The following is a 20518-nucleotide window of genomic DNA, read 5'->3' as shown; positions in this document are numbered from 1 at the left end:
CTAGACAAATCATGTAGCTAATGAAGACAACATATTAAATGATCTTGGCACTTTGGCAAAGTTTTTTTTTTCTACCTCATAATGACAACCATTTTCTTCGCCCCCAACCTCTTGCATGGGGCTCTTATACACTGTAAGTCTACAAATGTCAAAAGACAATCTACTTCGCCCCAGGAACTGCAAAGAAAATGGATTGAATTGCAAAACAATTGTAGATTTTCCTTCTGTCAAGTTAGTTTGAAGAGAGATCTATACATTGACCCGTGGAAAGGAAAGAGGGGCATCATACCACTAGAGACCCTGCAAACCCAATGTAGCGACACACTTGGCTAGTTTTTTCCTTCCCCTTACTGAGCAGAGTGGCAATTTATCAAGTCTGCAAGTCAATGGATTTGGATCGGCCAAACTGTTTACAAATCCCAATATAACATGTTTAAAGTGTCGGTTGTTAAATTGCCAGCGTTGATAAACTTTCAATTGATAACTTCATGAGGTTCATGAGGAGTGATTCTGCACAAAGTGAATAGGAGTAGAGGACGGAATTGCAACAAGACACAGTATATCCATTTATATGGAAACGCATGTCTTCATTGTGTTAGACAGCAAATGAAGAAGGGGTCTTATTCAATAGCACGTGTTCCAAATCCTGCGCATCATCCAACATTTCTTACGAACTCACATTAAAAAAAAAAAAAATGTCCATGAAGCTTTTCTTTAGAAAATACTGTGATATTTTATTAAAAATGCTGCAGAAAATCTTTATACAGGTGTCCAGCCAGAAATATCATCTATCACTTAAGGCAAAACTGCAAACAATATCAGACAAACTAAAATCATTTCAAATCCTACATCAAAACCCTTGGTATCTTGACAGTTGATGGACCAATGGTAAGGATATATTTTTTTCATTGAATTTACAAATGTAGCATTATTATCAACCTTTTTATATGGACTTGCTTTCGTTTTTTTTCAGGTAATAGGATGCAGAACGGAAATCATTTGGGTTAATGTTGACTTCATATTGTACTTATAATTGTTATTATTAATAATATCATGTATCATTATTATTATTTACATTCATTCACTTGTGTTGTAGTAACCCAACATATCAAAAGCCTGGCACAATACTTTACATATTGCTAGCATATGACAATTTGAAATATCTAACATATACTTCTTTTACAAACATATCCAACTAATATTGATACCAAAATCCACTGCCTTTTTTGTCTAAGTAATACATTTCTGGTCACATTTGAAGCTCAGGCAGTGGTGAGATTGCTGCTAGACATAAATGTTTTTTAAAAAGCTTACAAACAAAACGATCAAAAGCAGAACAAGATGAATCGGGTGACAACAAAAAAAATGGACTCAAGCTATCGAACCTCATTTTGAGACAGAATCAGAATGCTGTCGGAAAATGGAGATTATAAAGCAGTTCCCGCATTATCGTTGTGTCAGAAATGGATCCAAAGGACACACGGGACAATATAATGGTTGTCTAGACGATGCACAGTATTCTCCCAAAATGGATAGTGCTTTTTTAATCTGCTGCTGTGAAAACAGATTTGAATACAACAACAAAAAATGAATAATGGCTGATACTGTTTATTTACACTCACCTCAACAGAAAGAACACGCTTGGAAAAGCCATAGTTAAACTCAAACAACAATAGAAGTTCTTTAAAGTTCTCTTTTTTTTTGTTTATTTTCACTCACAACTATATAGTTTTTTTTTTGTGTTTTTTTTTTACAAAGTTTTCATAAATACATTTCAGGCTGGGGGTAGTTTCAAATTCAGTGCCCATGACTAGTCTGTCATACTTTACCAATGCAGTAGAGTGGTATTTCACTGTACAATTGTGTGTTATTGTCCTCTGATGTACTTAAATGGCACAAAAAGATATTAGAGTAATCCTTATCATCACTGTAACCCTTCGTGTTTTGTATTGTTTTTTCAAGCATTCTAAAGCCGATTATTCCACTTGTCTTCCGGTGTTGATCTTTTGGTAAAAACTCTCTTCGATTCTTTCGAGAAGCTTCACTCTGAAAACGGCGTTACTATGGTAACATTCACTTTTCAAATGCGTCATTAGAAGTTCCTATTTGACTTTGATATATACTGTTCAAGAAGGCATGGTAGCAAAATAACATCTCGTCCACTGAGATGAGTTCTGTGTGAAACACAAGTCAGTCACTCTGCTCTCGTTCCTCCGTGTTTGTCCAACACAGGCCAGGCCACATGGACGTTTGACTTCTCCACATTGAGCTATACCCTGGTGGTGGAGTGTCCATGGGGCAGGTTGGTACTGTTCTGACTGCCGCCAAACGTGTTGAAGTTGTGAAGCGGCTGCATGGCGGCCAGCGAGTTGGGGATCATGGTTATGGTGCTGGGTGTCATGAGGGGGATGTCGTCTGGCGACCTACGTAGCGTGAGGGTGTAGTCGGGGGGGCAGGTGAGGCGCAGCGCGTCGTGGGCCTGGAGCGACTCACACTCGTGGTGGTGCTCGTGATCCGTCTGCTGCTGCTGCTTCATCTGCAGGGACATCAGCTCCTCGCTCTGCAGGTGGGCGATGTCATTGGCGCAGACCGTCGCGTTGGCCGGCCCGGCGGAGATACGCTGTGGGCTTGGCCCGCGCCGGTTTGACTCGTGTCGCCGCTTGTCCTTCTTGTAGTAGAGCGCGGCGAACGCCAGGATGTTGAGGAAGAGCAGCGAGGCTCCCACGGCGATGGTGACGCTCAGCTCCGTGGAATAGTCCCGTTTAGTCTCGATAACCACTGCTGATTCGTCGGTGAGGTCCTCACCTTTCCGCTGGTCGGTGGTCTGCTTGGTGTTAGCGGAGGGAACCCCAGGGTGGCGGGTGGTAGAAGGCCGATTCCCCGGGAAACGCTTGGTGTAAGGAAACGGGGTGGTGTCCTGCGGCGGTATCTTGGTCGTTGTGGATACATACTGGAACAACTCATTTATGTTGTGGAGGTGTGGAACTAGTTCCAGCCAGAAGGCTACCTTAGTGGCCCGGTAGTGGTCCCTGACCCTGGGTTTCAGGCCAATGTGCAGGTAGAGCTGGTCCTTGGGGTTGTACTTCGACCAGGCAACCTCTTCAAAGCGGTTGGGTTTTGTATGGATGAACTTGGTGTCCTGAGGAACGGGCTGGTTTGGATCTCTGAAATAGAGAAGATTTAAAAAAGCATTTGTAATTATGAAATCATTATTTCAATTGTCCTTTCCAGGACAGTATTCTACAAGATGTTTAAAAAAGAGAGAAAAAAAGAGAGAAAAAAGGGAAGCATTCTGAATAATGGCCACCTAAGCACTATTTTATCTCCAGGCTTGTGAGTAAATGCTCGTGAAATTGAAAATTATTGACCCAAAATATTAAAATATACTAGAAAGAAATGTTATGTTATATTCCTCCCTGTAATATATTTTTGAGTTTTTCTTTAAGCCCACTAAAGGGAATCTTCAGATAAAATCACAAATGGCCACTAAAACTACGCAGTAGATTCACTTTAGTGCCGAGTCATACTACTGTACAGTTACAAGACTCAAATAATTGATTCATACAAAGCATATCCTGTGCCCCCATTTTTAACATTCATAACAAACACCTCTGTTATTCATAGAAAAAAATCTGCAATAGTATGAAATGTCCCGATGTCCTAGATCATGTTAACATTTTACTGTAGTGTAGCCATTTTATTCTCCCATTGACATTTTGAAGTAGACATTATAGTGGACTACCTCAGAGTTGGAATCGAGCAATTCTCCTGTGACATTGTGACTGTGATTTCATTAACTTTCAAAGGGAGACCGAGGCAAGGAGCACAGTCGAGACGACAACCTTGGAGCCTGACACTGTTGAGTGAGTGGAAGGGCAAGAGGAATGGAATGGGAAGTGGGAATGTCCAGCTGAATGCTGAACAGAAATGCAAGCCTCATCTTGAGTCATACACTGCACTCAGGCACCAGGGGACAGTCAGTACCCATCAGAGCATTCAAGATGACCTCTGAAGCAGACATGGGTTCAAATACTATTTGACATCATTTCAAATACTTTAGCTGGGTTTGATTTAGCTTGCTTGACCCAATGAAACCGGTTGAACAGGCGGAAAACAGCTAACCCCGGACCACCTGGCACTCCAGGCAGACTAACTCAAATATATTTGATCGATGTCGAAATAGCTATGTACCCAGAGGTCTGCTCTGCTTCCGAAACGAGCTCTTCGAGTACAGAGAGCCTGTGAGACTGGGAGAAGGCGGCCTTTATCACAGCTCCATCCGTCCATCAGCCGGCCTACTAGATAACAGTGGTCTCAGGGGATCAGGATATATTTAACTGGCTAATCCGGCATGACAGTATCTCCGGCTGATGGAGCACTGTTTAATCCTGTCATTACCGATCACCGCAGGATCTAAGTATGTCACTAACTTGTCAATGGAAGCACAGGCAGAGCGAGAGAGAAACATTGAAAATATGTCCGCGCATCCCTGGAGAGTAGGATTCAATTAGATCTGATGCAATATGCTATTATTCAATACAAAGCTAATCTTGTGTCGTTTTGCTATGTCATTCTATTTGAGAGAACTTGAATATTTGGTTGCATCACTCTTTGAACGTCATGGGCCACATCCACTATTATACAATTGCAAAGATGTTACCAAAACGGGTATATGGCTCACGGTACTTTGTGTCAAACCCTAGTGCCGTGCTGACTATTTATTAAACACTACAGTCTTTTGTTAGTAACATCTTCTCATTTGACATGTTTTAACACTGTCAAAATGTCACCTCTGGGTAAATAATAATAATAATCTCCCTGAAATGGATTCAGTCACTGTCTAGTAATAGTTACATACTGTACATAGTGTATGTCCATAAGCTCCAGCTAGCATGTGGATCCCGATACAATATCACTTAAAGGCCCGTAGCCCTGATACAATCATATGGAAGCGTCTGCTGTAACAATATGCCATTTTCTTCCGACACCAAAGACGCTCCAGCCATCCTGTGCCCATCGGGCTGATACACACTTAGCAAGCTATTCACATGTGTCTCAGAAGGTCCATGAAACATGTGCTTCCACCATGCTGTCAATCTGTCTTGTGTGATAACAGAAGTCCATTCAGATGGAGGGCTAGTCCACACGTCCTAAGAGACTTCGTCGTCGCAGGTTTATGGAAATAGCAAAGTCACAGATATAAATAAACCGCATGTCGGTCTACCCAGATTCAGCTTTCTCACCAGAGGGAGGTGGCTTGCACATAATACTGCCATGTATCTACTCAGATACTCACAAATGTATCCAATCCTATCTCCCTCTGCTTGACACAAAGCCTCTCTTTGCAGATGTAACAACAAAAAAAATCTCATTTTTCCAGTCTGCCATGTGTTCACAGCTGTCTTCATTTTTAGTTTTGGCTATCGCCTGTATGTGCAGTGTATACTAAGAAACGACATGCACGCACGCGACCATGCTCGCATGGATACACACACGCCTCACTCACTGTTCAGGCCTCTATCCACTACGAATAAGAAGAAGGCTTACCTGTGTATTGTGCTTTTCTATTTTGTATTTCACTCACTTTGAAAGCACTGAGATGCGTAGTTTAATGATATGCCTCTCCTCCCTCCGAATCCCCTGTCTATTGTTGGGAGCCCTTTTTTCTGAAAAACCCTCTATCTAGAGAGGAAATTGAGGATCGCAACGGGAGTGTTTGCCTGCAGTTGGAGAGACTTGTGAAAAACGGGCACTCTCGAGGCGATGAATTTGCTTTTGGGTTCCTGCTTTGTTTGAAGCAGCACTACGGGAAAGCAAAAAGCACTCAGAGTAAAAGAGCCTCCCCATGTCAATAACGTTGCCAATCTATCCCCTGCTGAACTGGCATCAGTTGGACGCTAGCCAAGCCGGAGAGCTGGGGTAGGGCATTCTACAGCCTATGAAGTTTTTCAAGAATGTATTTATTCACCTAAAAATTCATTTTCAGTGTGACTGGGTCGCAAACATCCTGCTACCTGGCTAATCCCAGGGTTCAGGAAACAAAGACGTGATCCAAATATCAAGTGATATTTGCAAACTGCAAAGCCTTAATGAAAACCAAAGCCTCTATAAGACTAGAAACACTGATTTGTTCCGTTTAGGCGAAGCTATGCTCCCATAACTTGCTAAGTCTCTTCTCGATCCATGACGGATATTTATCCACTTGAAACAAACAATCTGACAGACAGTAGTATAAACAGAATTGGACAACCTACCCTGTCTTGGCGAAGTTAGTCCAGTAAGTCATAACAACCGCACTGAGCATGACGTCGTTCTTGGAAAAGTTGCAGTTGAACAGATCCGTGGGTCCGATCATGGGGATCCCGAACACATAGGGAACCTCGTCCCCATGTGCCGAGTCAGCCCAGCTAGGCTTCATGTCGCTCTGGCAGTGGTGGTAGAAGGCGTAAAAATATGTCGGCGAACCATACTGGGCATGGAGGTCCGCTGTGGCTACGGCCGGCGCCACCCACTGGTGGTCGGTGAAGAGTGCGACTAACGTCTTCCTTCTTGTCTCGGGGTTCTCCTTGTCGGCCCAGTCAGTGTACATGAACTTAATGGTCTCCCTTAGCGTGTCCTTGCCCTCCGGGTAGCCGTAGAGGTGATCCACAAAGTCCGACACGGCAAAGTCGAAGTCGTTGGCCGAGACGCCGTCCTCGCTGTCCACGCTGCCCTCCACAAACTTGAACCCTTCGCCTTGGTTGACCCCCAGCATGATGTCGTAGTTGAGGAACTCGCCCTGCTCCATGAGGATCTGGGGGTCGTCCGGGATGACATCGCCGTCGATGACGGGGCCGAAGGCGATGTGGTACTTTGCTGGTAAGATGTTCTGTTCGATCAGCTCCTTGTAGTTCTTGCTCTGGAGACACTCTACCAGGTCGATGGTGTCCAGCATGTTGCAGCCCACCTTCTCAGCCAGCATCCGTGTGTACTTGGCAGGCTGGTAGTTAACCGCCCAGCTGGACAGAGCTGTACCACTCTGGATGATTGCTTTCTGGAAGAGATCTGAAAGGGTGAAAACTGATGTTAGACACAAGTCTAGGTCTAATCTCACACATGGTGTTTGGTGTTTTTCACAAATGGAAAACATTTCTTGCAATAAAACTTCTTAAAGAATACACACACCTGGAAGAGCCACATTGGTATTAACTCAGTATAGAAATAATTGGTATTTTCTGGTATTATTTAAGTAATTCTGATGTAACATCTTCGGTGATTTACAGTATACTGCATATTATCCTATACTGACACAATATGCAGCATAAGGATGATTAAGGAGATGGACAGTGACACCACATCTCGTCAATGCTGGTCATAATAAATGAATCAGACTGAAAATAAAATACAGATTTGTTTATTCTGCAATGAGGCTTCAGGACACTTATTCATCCTGAATTATGTTTTTGGTCTGTCTGCCACTGCCACTCTGCAAATAGGCCACAGCGCACTAGGAATACTTCTTGTATGTTACATCTCTTCCAGTATTTTCTTAGTTCTATTTATATCCTTGTGATGGTGACTCAAAAAGGACGACTTGAAAAGTACGTTTCCGAGCCACAGAAGACGTCTCCCGCTAGGCCTAGTTAGCAATAGAGGTTTATTTAGCCCCCCCCCCATTTTTCCCCTGGATGAAAAATATCAGTTAAAACCTGACTCACCAGAAGGGAATTTAAATATGTTGCATATGCCTCCTGTGTTTACCTCAGTCTGCTTGCTGAGGAGTGCCCGTGGAGCCGTGAAATAGAAACATATCATGTCCTACAAAGGGAGCAGCGACGAGGGGCTACGGCTTCCATGCCACCTGGGTCTGGCTAAAATGGGTGATGCAAGAACATAGCTGCCTGACTAACAACAGCCCTAGCAAATCCGATTCCATCACCATACCAATCCAGATGATAGGATACTGGGCTAACCTCGGTAACCCAGAACCAAATCTCGTGAGATTTGGATTTTATTCCGGGGGGTATTGGTAAAATGTTTGTTCCTAGTGTGAGTGATGGGACCAGGGTGGCAGATGTTAAGGAAATGATCCACTCAAAAATGATCTTTCATATTTGTTTCATTAGTCCACTGATGATACAGTCCCGAAATGTTTTGCATGTCAGCGATCAAGTCTTCAAGATATCCGTACGGGAGTTATAGCGATAAAACAAGATAGTAATTACTAACAATTGGATACCACGAAATTGGGGAGAAAAGGGGGTAAAATTAAACAAATAAAAAATATTATGTTGTGGGGGTGCTTTGCTGCAGGAGGGACTGGTGCACTTCCCAAAATAGATGGCATCATGAGGCAGGAACATTATGTGGATCTATTGAAGCAACATCTCAAGACATCAGTCAGGAAGGTACAGCTTGGTCGCAATTGGGTCTTCCAAATGGACAATGACCCCAAGCATACTACCAAAGTTGTGGCAAAATGGCTTAAGGACAACAATGTCAAGGTATTGGAGTGGCCATCACAAAGCCCTGAACTCAATCCTTATAGAAAATGTGTTGCCAGAACTGAAAAAGTGTGTGCGAGCAAGGAGGCCTACAAACCTGACTCAGTTACACCAGCTCTTAGTATTTGGTAGCATTGCCTTTAAATTGTTTAACTTGGGTCAAAATTCACCCAACTTATTGTGGAAGGCTAACCCGAAAGTTTGACCCAAGTTAAACAATTTAAAGGCAATGCTACCAAATACTAATTGAGTGTATGTAAACTTCTGACCCGCTGGGAATGTGATGAAAGAAATTGAAGCTGAAATAAATCATTCTCTCTACTATTACGCTGACATTTCACATTCTTAAAATGAAGTGGTGATCCTAACTGACCTACGACAGGGATTTTTTTACTAGGTTTAAATGTCAGGAATTGTGAAAAACTGAGTTTAAATGTATTTGGCTAAGGTGTATGTAAATGTCCGACTTCAACTGTACATACAGTGCCAGTCAAGGGTTTTTCTTTATTTTTTACTATTTTCTACATTGTAGACATCACATCTATGGAATAACACATATGGAATCATGTAGTAACCCAAAAAGTGTTAAACAAATCAAAATATATTTTATATTTGAGATTCTTCAAAGTAGCCACCCTTTGCCTTGATGACAGCTTCGCACGCTCTTGGCATTCAATATTTGAATTGGACTTCTGACAGAATGACGATGAAAGAAGAATTCATCGTGGTATGTTCTTTTATTGGACATAATCCAGAACTAGATGTTTTCCCCTGAGGCTACTCCTGCTGTTGTCACTCAGTAGCAACAGCGGACATGGGGAGAAATTAAAGTCCATGGACGAGTGCAAGACATGTCCATTTCCTGCCATAACTGATATTGATTCATATTGACGGAAATAAAGTCTGAAGTTGTGTGATGTTGAGATCTAGCTGGGATTTTGCCCTATGGAGACTGATTAGGTAATGCTGTTTTCACAGTCACTTACTCAAACAGCTCCTGGTGAGATTCAGCTGCAGAGAAAGAGAGCGAGGAAGAGCGCGAGAGAGAAAGTACAGCTAGCTATTCAATTGTCTATCTCTGCGGACGTTCCAACTGACATCCTATTCCCTATATACTGCACTACTTCTGACCAGAGAAATGAAGTGCCCTACAAGGAATATGATACCATTTGGGACGCAGACTTTGTTTGCCTCCACTACAATGAGAGGTGCACTGGGCTGTAGGAGAACAACAATGACACTTAATGACACATTTCTAAGGAAACTACTTTCGAATGATAATTTGTTTTTAAACAACGAGATATAAATGTACTATAATGTTACGGGGGTGAGCCATTCTAATGTTCTTGATACCCAGCTACCACTTTTCTCTGGCTGGTCACACACATATCTAGTGACTGAGGCAGGCAATATTTGACACTTGAGTGAACGTGTGAACACACTCCAGTTGTTATCCCTGCCATGTGGCGATGAAATGTGACGCTCCATGTCCAGGTGTATTCTGACTGCTGAAAATAAATCGTAGGGGCTGCGGCCCCAAATTGAACCGTATTCCCTATGTAAATGCGGTATGTTTGATCAGGCGCCATAGGACTCCGGTCAAACGTAGTGCACTGGGCAGGGAATAGGGTGCCATTTTGGGACACGGCCGTACCCTCCCAGCGAGAGAGGTAATTCCTGTTTGAAACAAAAATCCCTCTGAAGATCTCTATCAAATAAAGCAATACATATCATAAAGGGTTTGTTTCATTACTATGCTCCAAAATGACAGCTGAAGTTCATATGACCATATGAATTGAATTAATAATAATTGGTTGCAGTGTATAAATCTCACAGTGGACACCGAGAATGTTTCATTTTATGATTCATTAAACATTCAAAAGGAATTGTATTCACTGACTTTGGCTGGAGAAAAAAAAATAGCACAATCTCAATGATCTCCGAGGAGGTAAGGGAACATTTTTGGGGAAATAAAAATACCCTCTACATACCTTCTGAGTAGTGAGAGAGCGTGAGCAAGCTAACACACGACGCCCCTGCACCAGAGCCGAAGATTGTCACTCTCTTTGGATCTCCTTTGAAGGCCTGAATGTTCTCTTTGATCCACCTCAGGGCTTGGATCTGGTCCAGCAGTCCGTAGTTCCCCTTGGCTGCCTGGTCCCCTGTGCTTAGGAAGCCTGTGTGAGCAACAAGAGACGGGAACAAACTCATTGATCACCTCCTTCTTGATCTCCCTCTAAAAAAAAAGCTTGTCATTGATACAGAGGGGAGACAGATGGGAGAAATTCATATTGGACAATATTCTGTACCTGGTGGTGATTTAGAGATGTCTCATAAAGTTCAGTACATAAATAAATAAAGCATAACGTGTAAAATACAAGGACATTTAAACAAATACATTATTGCGCCTGCTAACACTTTTCAATGTTGATATTGATGTCTCTGGGACCATGGGACAGGGAAACACTGTAGAGTTACCGTCGCACACACACACACACACACACACACACACACACACACACACACACACACACACACACACACACACACACACACACACACACACACACACACACACACACACACACACACACACACACACACACACACACACACACACACACACACACACACACACCTAAAGAACAGTGCTTGCATCCCCAGGAGGCGTCTCAAAACATACAGCAGTAGCCCGTCTTCCACTATATTTATCGCCACAACGGGCGGAGGTAAATGTGGCGGGAATACATTGACGTAAGTTCCAGCGATCAGTGAAATAATGGATGACCTCATCCAGGTATGAATGGCCTGTACAACACAGCACCACGGGAACAGGAACCCTCCCTATGGAACCCATTGGTACCGTTCTATTCATAAGAACGGAAGCACGCGGCGAGTCAGCGACACCTGCGTGCTTCCAGTCTTATTATCCAGTCAAATAGCTAAAACTCTTCAGTAAGTCACAGTGGTTCCTATTGACCTGGGAATCATCCCTTGCTGTTAAGATCGAGAGAATCATGTAGGATAATGTAGGGTTGTACTCCCTCAGTCATTCAACCTGAGATGGCTGGAGTGCTCCTGACCGGACCACCATTATACTGAGAAGACAGAGCGGAAGAGACAGAGAGAGGCGAAGCTCCTTTTCATGGTCAACATTTACTTGGTTTGGCTTCAACTATACAGTGGAATATGCAGATAGAGAGACAAGACAGAGAGAGAAGGCAAGTTCCTTTTTCATAGTCTGAATTTCAACCACATGGCTTTGACTTGGATTCGACTCTATACAGCCGAGTGTCAGGCCAGACAGACAAGCTTGTTGATACGCTTGTCAAAATCAGAAACTTGTTGACAAATTAGCTGATTTGTCTAAACCCATTAGGTGGTGGGCCTTTAGAGTCTGCGAGGGACGGCCACCGGGGTGTCTGGTCCTCGCAAGCGCCAGGCCTTGGATCTCTAAGCTGAGCCCCTGGCACAGACAGCCCCCGGGTAGTGTCGCAAATGGTGCCCTATTCCCTACATAGTGCACTACTTTTGACCAGAGCCCTGGTCAAAAGTAGTGCACTATGTAGGGAATATGGTGTCCTTTGGGACACATGCTCAGCTCTCCGCTTCCATCCCAGGGGGGAGAGCCCAGACAGAGCAGTCTACAGGCTACAGGACAAATCGGATGAAAGGATGGAGAGAAGGAGGAAAAGGAGGAGGGAGAAAAGGAAAGATGTCCTGTGGCCCTGTGATAGGGAGCAGATCCAGTTTGTCATGGTCTGGCTGTGAGGTGGAGGGGATAGAGGAATGGAGGAGGGGTAGAGGGGATAGAGGGATGAGGAGGGGTAGAGGTAGAGGTAGAGGGGATAGAGGGATGAGGAGGGGTAGAGAGGATAGAGGGATGGAGGGATGAGGAGGGGTAGAGGGGATAGAGGGATGGAGGGATGGGGAGGGGTAGAGGGGATAGAGGGATGGAGTGATGAGGAGGGGTAGAGGGGATAGAGTGATGGAGTGATGAGGAGGGGTAGAGGGGATTTAGGGATGGAGGGATGAGGAGGGGTGGAAGGGATGGAGGAGAGGTAGAGGGGATAGAGGGATGGAGGGATGAGGATTGGTGGAAGAGATGGAGGGGTAGAGGGGATAGAGGGATGAGGCATGGTGGAAGGGTTGGAGGAGAGGTAGAGGGGATAAAGGAATTGAGGAATGAGGAGGGGTGGAAGGGATGGAGGGATGGAGGAGGGGTAGAGGGGATAGAGGGATGGAGGGATAAGGAGGGGTGGAAGGGATGGAGGAGAGGGAGAGGGGATGGAGGGATGAGGAGGGGTGGAAGAGATGGAGGAGAGGTAGAGGGGATAGATGGATGGAGGGATGAGGAGGGGTAGAATGGATGGAGGGATTAAGGAGGGGTTTAGGGGTTAGAGGGATGGAGGGATGAGGAGGGGTGGAAGGGATGGAGGGATGGAGGAGGGGTAGAGGGGATGGAGGAGGGGTAGAAGGGATAGAGGGATCTAGGAGAGGTGGAGGGGATAGGGAGATGGAGGGATGGAGGAGGATGGAGGGGATAGGAAGATGGAGGGTGGAGGGGATAGGGTGATGAGGGAGAGGACAGACAGGTGGTGGAGGGGATAGCAGCAGAGGGTGTTGTGGGATTACAAGGCCCCTGGCAGGACTCACACTCCTGGGTATATGACTTGCTGGCCTCAGCTTTCTCTCTCTCTCTCTCTCTCTCTCTCTCTCTCTCTCTCTCTCTCTCTCTCTCTCTCTCTCTCTCTCTCTCTCTCTCTCTGCTCTCTCCCCCTCTCTCTCCATCTCCCTCTCTCTCTCCTCAGTCTCCACTCACCATGTCTGTCTGAGAAGAGGATCTGGGGCGAAGGGGAGTGGAGCAGAGAGGATAGCCCACCAGTAACTCCTCAGGGTGTGTGAAAAGATTATCGAAAGCTTCCATTTCAAGAAGCTGCTGCAGATATTACTGAGTAGAACGTTGCATTAGGATGTATTATGGACATGAGCTTTGAAGATATTTCTACTATTTGAACATATATTGATAACTGCTGTAACTGCTATTGCAAAACTTGTGAAAACACACTATGCTAGTATATTTAACATCAATATCAATGGTTTGCATGTAAGAGCCTATCTTCACCTGTGTCAAAAGAAGAGCAACACAATGCCTGATTAAATTCACTGTCACAGACAACACAGCTTAAACCTCCATAAAAATGGAGCTCATCAAACATGCTCTTCAGAAATCAAATATTCCTTCAGCAATATATTTCACAAAGTATTTTAGTATTGATCTTACTCTGCCTGGGAATGCATCTGAGTAAAATATTATTTGCTGAATGCTAATATTGTTGCTACAATATCACAGGGTCGATGCAGAAATGACAATGTCCTTCCAAAGCATTTTCTACGCCTCAGACCTAAGGCATCCACATGCTTCCCAGCCAAAACAGTTTGGAAGAGTTTGTGCATACATTATGATGACATTTTGTGACGTTTTTGTTCATTTTGGACTTCGGTGAGGGCACACACCGTTTTCTCTCAAGGTCAGCCAAAGTTCAGGAATCGAAGTCTACGCCCCTTCGTCTGTGATTGGTCAACTGTCGAGATTCTTCAATAAAGTCTGTTGTCATTCAACGAGAGACGACACGTTTTCATGCACATGTTTTCATTGACAAATACTGCACCAAACATATTAGTTAGATGTACAATTGCGTCATGGGCCAATTTGCACAAGTACCCAAGTGAAACTACATAAAAATAATTTACATTTTTGTTTCGAAACATTTTGAAAAATGTTTCCCAATGTCACACATTAGCATCATTGTTTATAGAAAAACCCATAAACCCTCTCTTCCCCTCCATACATCTCTCTCTCTCTCTCTCTCTCTCTCTCTCTCTCTCTCTCTCTCTCTCTCTCTCTCTCTCTCTCTCTCTCTCTCTCTCTCTCTCTCTCTCTCTCAGCCAAACTTATGCTGATGCTGCTGTGGCAGGGCAGGGCAGGGGTTGCAAGCTTAATGGAAGTCAGACAGCCATCATTCAGCCTCACAACAGTACAGCTCGAATAGATCTGGGTTTGAGTGGCAGCAGTGACATAAGAGGTCTGCTTGGCCACACTGTCATTTAATGCCACTTGGAACGGCAAGTAAAGGGCTCCATCCGGGCTCCAACGGTGAAGGGCGTCGGGCAAGTAGAGACTGCTGGTTCGAATCCCCGAGCCAACTAGTTGAAAAATCTGTCGATGTGCCCTTGAGCAAGGCACTTAACCCTAGCTGCTCTGGATAAGAGCATCTGGTGAACTGTGATGTCACCAAGCAAATTTCTCTATGGGACAATAAAGTACCTGTTCATTCTCCCCCGCATGATACTGGGCACTAACACCGTCATGCATTGCCTAAGGAATGTTACAGTATGATAAAGGACTATGACAAATGCATGTGCTCTCATTGAAATGTCAAGATACTGTGGTCACACACACACACACATCCCTTTCCACGTTCAGGCCATTTGGGGCTGCTGTCTATTGGATATGTTTGGACACCAGTGGAGGCTGCTGAGGGGAGAACGGCTTTTAATAATGGCAGGAACAGAGAGAATGGAATGGCATCAAACCATGTATTCGATACCATTCCACTGATTCTGCTCCAGCCATTACCACGAGCCAGTCCTCCCCAATTAGGGTGCCACCAACCTCCTGTGGTGGACACTTTCCCTAAATGGTATTGATCCTGTGGAACCATGCTGTGCATTGGCAGGACGACTCCACCGATTGCACACCATGGGTCTGCAAGAGATTTTCCACATACTGTGCCAGCCGCTTGGCCAGATGCGAGGTAGGCTAAGAGCACAACATACACTGAGTGGACAAAACATTAAAGACCCCTGCTCCTTCCATGGCTTAGACTGACCTGGTGAATCCCAGGTGAAAGCTATGATTCCTTATTAATGTCACTTGTTAAATCCACGTCATTCAGTGTAGGTGACCGGGAGGAGACCGGTTCAGGGAGGATTTGTGAGCCTTGAAACACTTGACACATGTATTGTGGACAGTATGTGTGCCATTCAGAAGGTGGATGGCCAAGAGAAAATATTTAAGTGTAACGCTCAACAGTTTCAGGTGTGTGTCAAGAATGGTCCACCACCCAAAGAACATCCGGCCAACTTGACACAACTGTGGGAAGCATTGGCGTCAACATGGGCCAAGCATCCCTGTGGAACGCTTTCAACACCTCGCAAGAGTCCATGGCCTGACGAATTGAAGCTGTTCTGAGGGCAAAAGGAGGTGCAACGCAATATTAGGAAGGTTTTCCTAATGTTTTGTACACTCAATGTATCGTATGCTGCTGTAGCACGTCTGTAAACGCATGGTCAATGCACAGATCATATGAAGTTGCTATATTTCTGGAGCATTATATTTCGATTTGACACCAAACATTACAGTGTTTTTTCAAGCTTCTTGCCACCAGCTGGTGCTTGCCTCATAGCCTGTATCTACACCTTGATCTGACCAATTAGTAGCACCGTCCTTTCCTATTGTACGCCTCTCTTAATAGAGAGGGACAAGTCTTTTCATTTTCCCAGGCCTTGTCTTTCACCAAGACAAAACAAACCATAGTTGGTATTGGATTGACAAGCCTGACTTTCTTTGTATCAACAGAACACATGGGAGCAAGGAAGAAAAAGCTCTGACCGGCGACTATCCATCTATCCGGACATTCATTGTGGCGGTAATAGTGCCTAACGGTGCTCTCTGTCCAGAGAATAATCCGCCCCGTGGCTCCCAGATGAAATTATAATTATCAAAGGGAGAGATGTGAGGGGTAATGTTTGGAATTAGCTGCTCAAGGAGGTCAGGTCACAGCTACAGCTAGCTCAGTGAAAGCCAGTGATTGGGCTAGCATCCCAAATGGCACCCTATTCCGGTTATCTCACAGGGCTCTGGTGAAAAGTAGTGCACTATATAGGGAATAGGGTGCCATTCGGGATGCTGACATTGAATCTCAACCTCTGTCTGTATGTCTGTCAAAAATGATTCTCTCTGGCGAAGTCCCGGGGAGCTGGGAACTCTCACAACTTTGTCGTCTCTGGCCAGTCTGTCATATCAACCTGTCAAATATGGTTTAGAATCCTTTATAGATGTACATCTGCAAGCCACCAAATAGCCCCATCCCAAATGAAAGACATTGCACCCGCTATAGGCAAATGTAGCCTATCTTGTGAAGTAGGCATGTTGAAGTAGAGCCTGTATCTGTTTGTTTGATAGAGCAACGGAATAATGTGTGTGAAAATGTGGAAATGTGCTAAATGGGGACATATCAGATTAATCCGTACAAAGGAAACAGGCGTTGTCCTGCTATCTATCTTATTCCGTTCGAGTCTATAATCATGCTACAGAATTAAAGTACGTCAGAGGCAGGTGGGCTGGTTACCCATAATCCCCAGTGATTGACAGACAGCGACCCGTGGAAGCAAAACATAGCAGCTGTCAAAGTGCATTCACTGATTCTGGTAAATTTGGCCATATTAGTGGTGGCGGATTAAAAATGACAGCAGAGCGATTACTTACACTCCAAATGGAATTATAATTATGAGTGAAAAAGACACATTTCCTCCCAGTTCTTTTTTTCTCTTCTCCTCCCTGGCCGTCATCGTTTACACATTCAGCAGGCTGTGCCCTAATGTGGTTGCTGCTTCATGTGTGTGTGTGTGTGTGTGTGTGTGTGTGTGTGTGTGTGTGTGTGTGTGTGTGTGTGTGTGTGTGTGTGTGTGTGTGTGTGTGTGTGTGTGTGTGTGTGTGTGTGTGTGTGTGTGTGTGTGTGTGTGTGTGTGTGTGTGTGTGTGTGTGTGTGTGTGTGTGTGTGTGTGTGTGTGTGTTCTGTTTGCGCAGGCAGACCAGGGGCTATATGATGAGGGGGAAAAAGTAGAGGTCACTCTGGGTTGTCAAATCAGTAGCTAAGTAAACAATTCATACTAGTAACAATGAATGGAGAAAAACAAAACACCCTGTCATCGTGTTCTGCTTTGATGGAAAGTTGGGATTGATAATTGATTCAATAACCTGGAAAACTCTCTTCCTAAGAGTTACATTATTATTGTGACATGTAGATGTTATTTCCTGGAAGCAGTTTGATGTTGCTGAACAATGCAGACCTGACATGGGTTTTTGAAGAAACATCTTTTGATGAGAGCTGACTTCACTCCCAGTGTGAAGCCAAGTGGTCAAAACAGAAGCATTTCCTTTGAGAAAATATATGGATTTGGCAACGTCAAAGAATGCAGCAACATTAGGTTCACGGCGTTCAAATGGGAAAATACTATTTTGATTCGCTTTTTGACTGAATTAATAATATCATTCATTTGTACTTTTTAATGAATAACATTCATTCAAATAATGTGGCAAAAACTCTTGCAGTACAATCTCTCTCTCTCTCTCTCTCTCTCTCTCTCTCTCTCTCTCTCTCTCTCTCTCTCTCTCTCTCTCTCTCTCTCTCTCTCTCTCTCTCTCTCTCTCTCTCTCTCTCTCTCTCTCTCTCTCTCTCTCTCTCTCTCTCTCTCTCTCTCTCTCTCTGTGTCTCTCTCTCTCTCTCTCTCTCTCTCTCTCTCTCTCTCTCTCTCTCTCTCTCTCTCTCTATCCTCTCTCTATCTCTCTCTATCCTCTCTCTCTATCCCTCTCTATCCTCTCTCTCTCACTCTCTCCTCTCTCTCTCTCTCTCTCTCTCTCTCTCTCTCTCTCTCTCTCCTCTCTCTCTCTCTCTCTCTCTATCCTCTCTCTCTATCCTCTCTCTCTCTCTTTCTGCCTTATTAGAAATCTCCTCTCTCCTGTCTCTCTCTCTCTCTCTATCCTTACAGCCTTATTAGAAAGTTACAGATGTAGGATCTGGTTTGTTGCTGAGAATTTCCCTGTACGTCAGGAAATGCAAACTTGTAGTGTATTCAAGGTTTAAAAAGGCTTCTAAAGTTTCTAATTTCCACTTCAAAATGTCAGACTTGATTTGCCCTAATGAAAAATGTGTCAACCCCTACAAAAATTGTCCATGAATTATAATCCATAATTCACATTTCCTGCTGCAGGATTATATCCCTGCTGTGACAAACTGGCTCAAATTAAGATCCTACATATGTACCATTAGAACAGCTCGTTTGAAATAACTCAGAATGTCAATAAGATTTGAGCACCTTTCCTTCCGCTAACAATCAATTAAGTTCCGTAATACAGAGAGAGAGAGACAGCAGTATGTTTCTCCCAACCGCGAAGAGTGCAATTGGTTACATCCACGGAGTTAGGGAACAACCCCTGTGATCCACCAGCGTATGTTCATTAAATTGTGCGGAGGTAATTAGAATCTATCGGACACCAGACCAGAGACATTTGCACCGCTTGCAGAGTTCAGAACTGCACAAACATTCCCCAGGCCGCACAGCTCTGAACTGCATTACAGTAGCAACGGTTTTACAGGAAATGCTGCAGTATGAGGTACGACACCAGAATAGTGTGTTCCACAGCTTAAGTACTTTTCTTCTGTACACCTACTGTGAATTTATCAGAAAATAACAGTGTACTAAATGCCACCCCTGACAATTTGACATGTCTGTCTGTTTCCAAGTTATATGACTTTTCAAGTGTTGCCCACTCTAAAAACAGCCGTGTAAATCAAGTGTTGCCCACTCTAAAAACAGCCGTGTAAATCAAGTGTTGCCCACTCTAAAAACAGCAGTGTAAATCAAGTGTTGCCCACTCTAAAAACAGCCGTGTAAATCAAGTGTTGCCCACTCTAAAAACAGCCGTGTAAATCAAGTGTTGCCCACTCTAAAAACAGCCGTGTAAATCAAGTGTTGCCCACTCTAAAAACAGCCGTGTAAATCAAGTGTTGCCCACCCTGCTGCTACTTGCCTGAGTCAATGCCACTTCCTACATATTGCTTGTCATTCTGCGGCTGCATGGCATCTATGACACATCCATTACCCCTCAGCCTGAGGCAGGGCTGTTGCTCTCCTCCAACTCTGACTCACGTCATATCTTTAAGTCTGGTGGGATCATCAGTCTCAGAAATGCACTCCATGTTGACAACATTCTGGAGTCATCCGAGTCGCAGCGCTCCACGTGACTGATGACATTCTGCCGGGAGACCCACGAGAGGATGAAGTATGTAGTATCTCTGACAAACCTCCATCACCCACCCACTGGTCTGACTGACTCTACCCTGCTACGGACGCCCTGGTCCTGGCCCTCTAACACGTTAGCCCTGTTCCTTTTCCATAACATCGGGGGTATGATGCCCGTCGGTTAATCATATAGACAGAAGGACCTTTTGGACCTTCCACAAGGACACAGAGAGGATTGTGATGATTTTGGATGGTACCATGCATATCTGTGCTATGGGTTTTGCATGGGGGTAATGGCCCCGAAGTCGAATAAAGTAATCATCCCTGTCTAGCTGTTATTAATCCCTCAGTAAAAACAATCCCAAACAGATCGTAATACTTAGTGTCATTTTGAATCTAGTGTACATAGATGACGGTGGATAATATGGAAAGGGTTTACAAAATACATCTCCATTTGCATCTGTTTTGTTTGATTTATTGTGCTTGTCCTTGTGACACGGGAAAGAGAGGTTATCAAACATTCTGGCCAGGTGATGCGCTCCATCAACACACCCTGTGACTGAACACAGCTTCTCCACGTGTTCAGTACATGTGGTCTGAGGCTGTAGCTACAGATGCCATGTACTGTATGACAAAACAGTAGTGTAGCTCAGTTGGTAGAACATGGCGCTTGTAACGCCAGGGTAGTGGGTTCGATTCCCGGGACCACCCATATGTAGAATGTATGCACACATGACTGTAAGTCGCTTTGGATAAAAGCGTCTGCTAAATGGCATATATTATGATATATTATTATTATAATATTATTATTATTATTATTATTATTATATTATTATTATTATTATATTATAAGACAGTAGTATAGTATGACAAAACAGTAGAGTAGTTTGACAAAACAGTAGTGTAGTATGACAAAACAGTAGTGTAGTATGACAAAACAGTAGTGT

General features: G+C 44.1%; 1 protein-coding gene across 2 annotated transcripts in view; it reads right to left on the bottom strand.

The window, feature by feature from the left end:
* Positions 1-1003: 1003 nt before the first annotated feature.
* LOC124008631 (neuroligin-4, X-linked-like) overlaps positions 1004-20518 on the bottom strand; it is an 85309-nt gene continuing 65794 nt past the window's right edge. For both annotated transcript variants that reach the window (XM_046320095.1, XM_046320096.1), the window contains 3 exons: positions 10475-10660; positions 6255-7044; positions 1004-3164 (listed from right to left, as the gene is read on the bottom strand). In XM_046320095.1, the coding sequence (XP_046176051.1) occupies positions 2270-3164; positions 6255-7044; positions 10475-10660 (1871 nt within the window). In that variant the 3' untranslated portion in view covers positions 1004-2269. The remainder of the gene's footprint in view (positions 3165-6254; positions 7045-10474; positions 10661-20518) is intronic.

This window comes from Oncorhynchus gorbuscha, linkage group LG21 (assembly GCF_021184085.1).
Source record: "Oncorhynchus gorbuscha isolate QuinsamMale2020 ecotype Even-year linkage group LG21, OgorEven_v1.0, whole genome shotgun sequence".
Lineage (NCBI taxonomy): Eukaryota > Metazoa > Chordata > Actinopteri > Salmoniformes > Salmonidae > Oncorhynchus > Oncorhynchus gorbuscha.
Note: the sequence above shows the minus strand (reverse complement) of the source record. Positions and strands in the feature narration are given on the sequence as shown.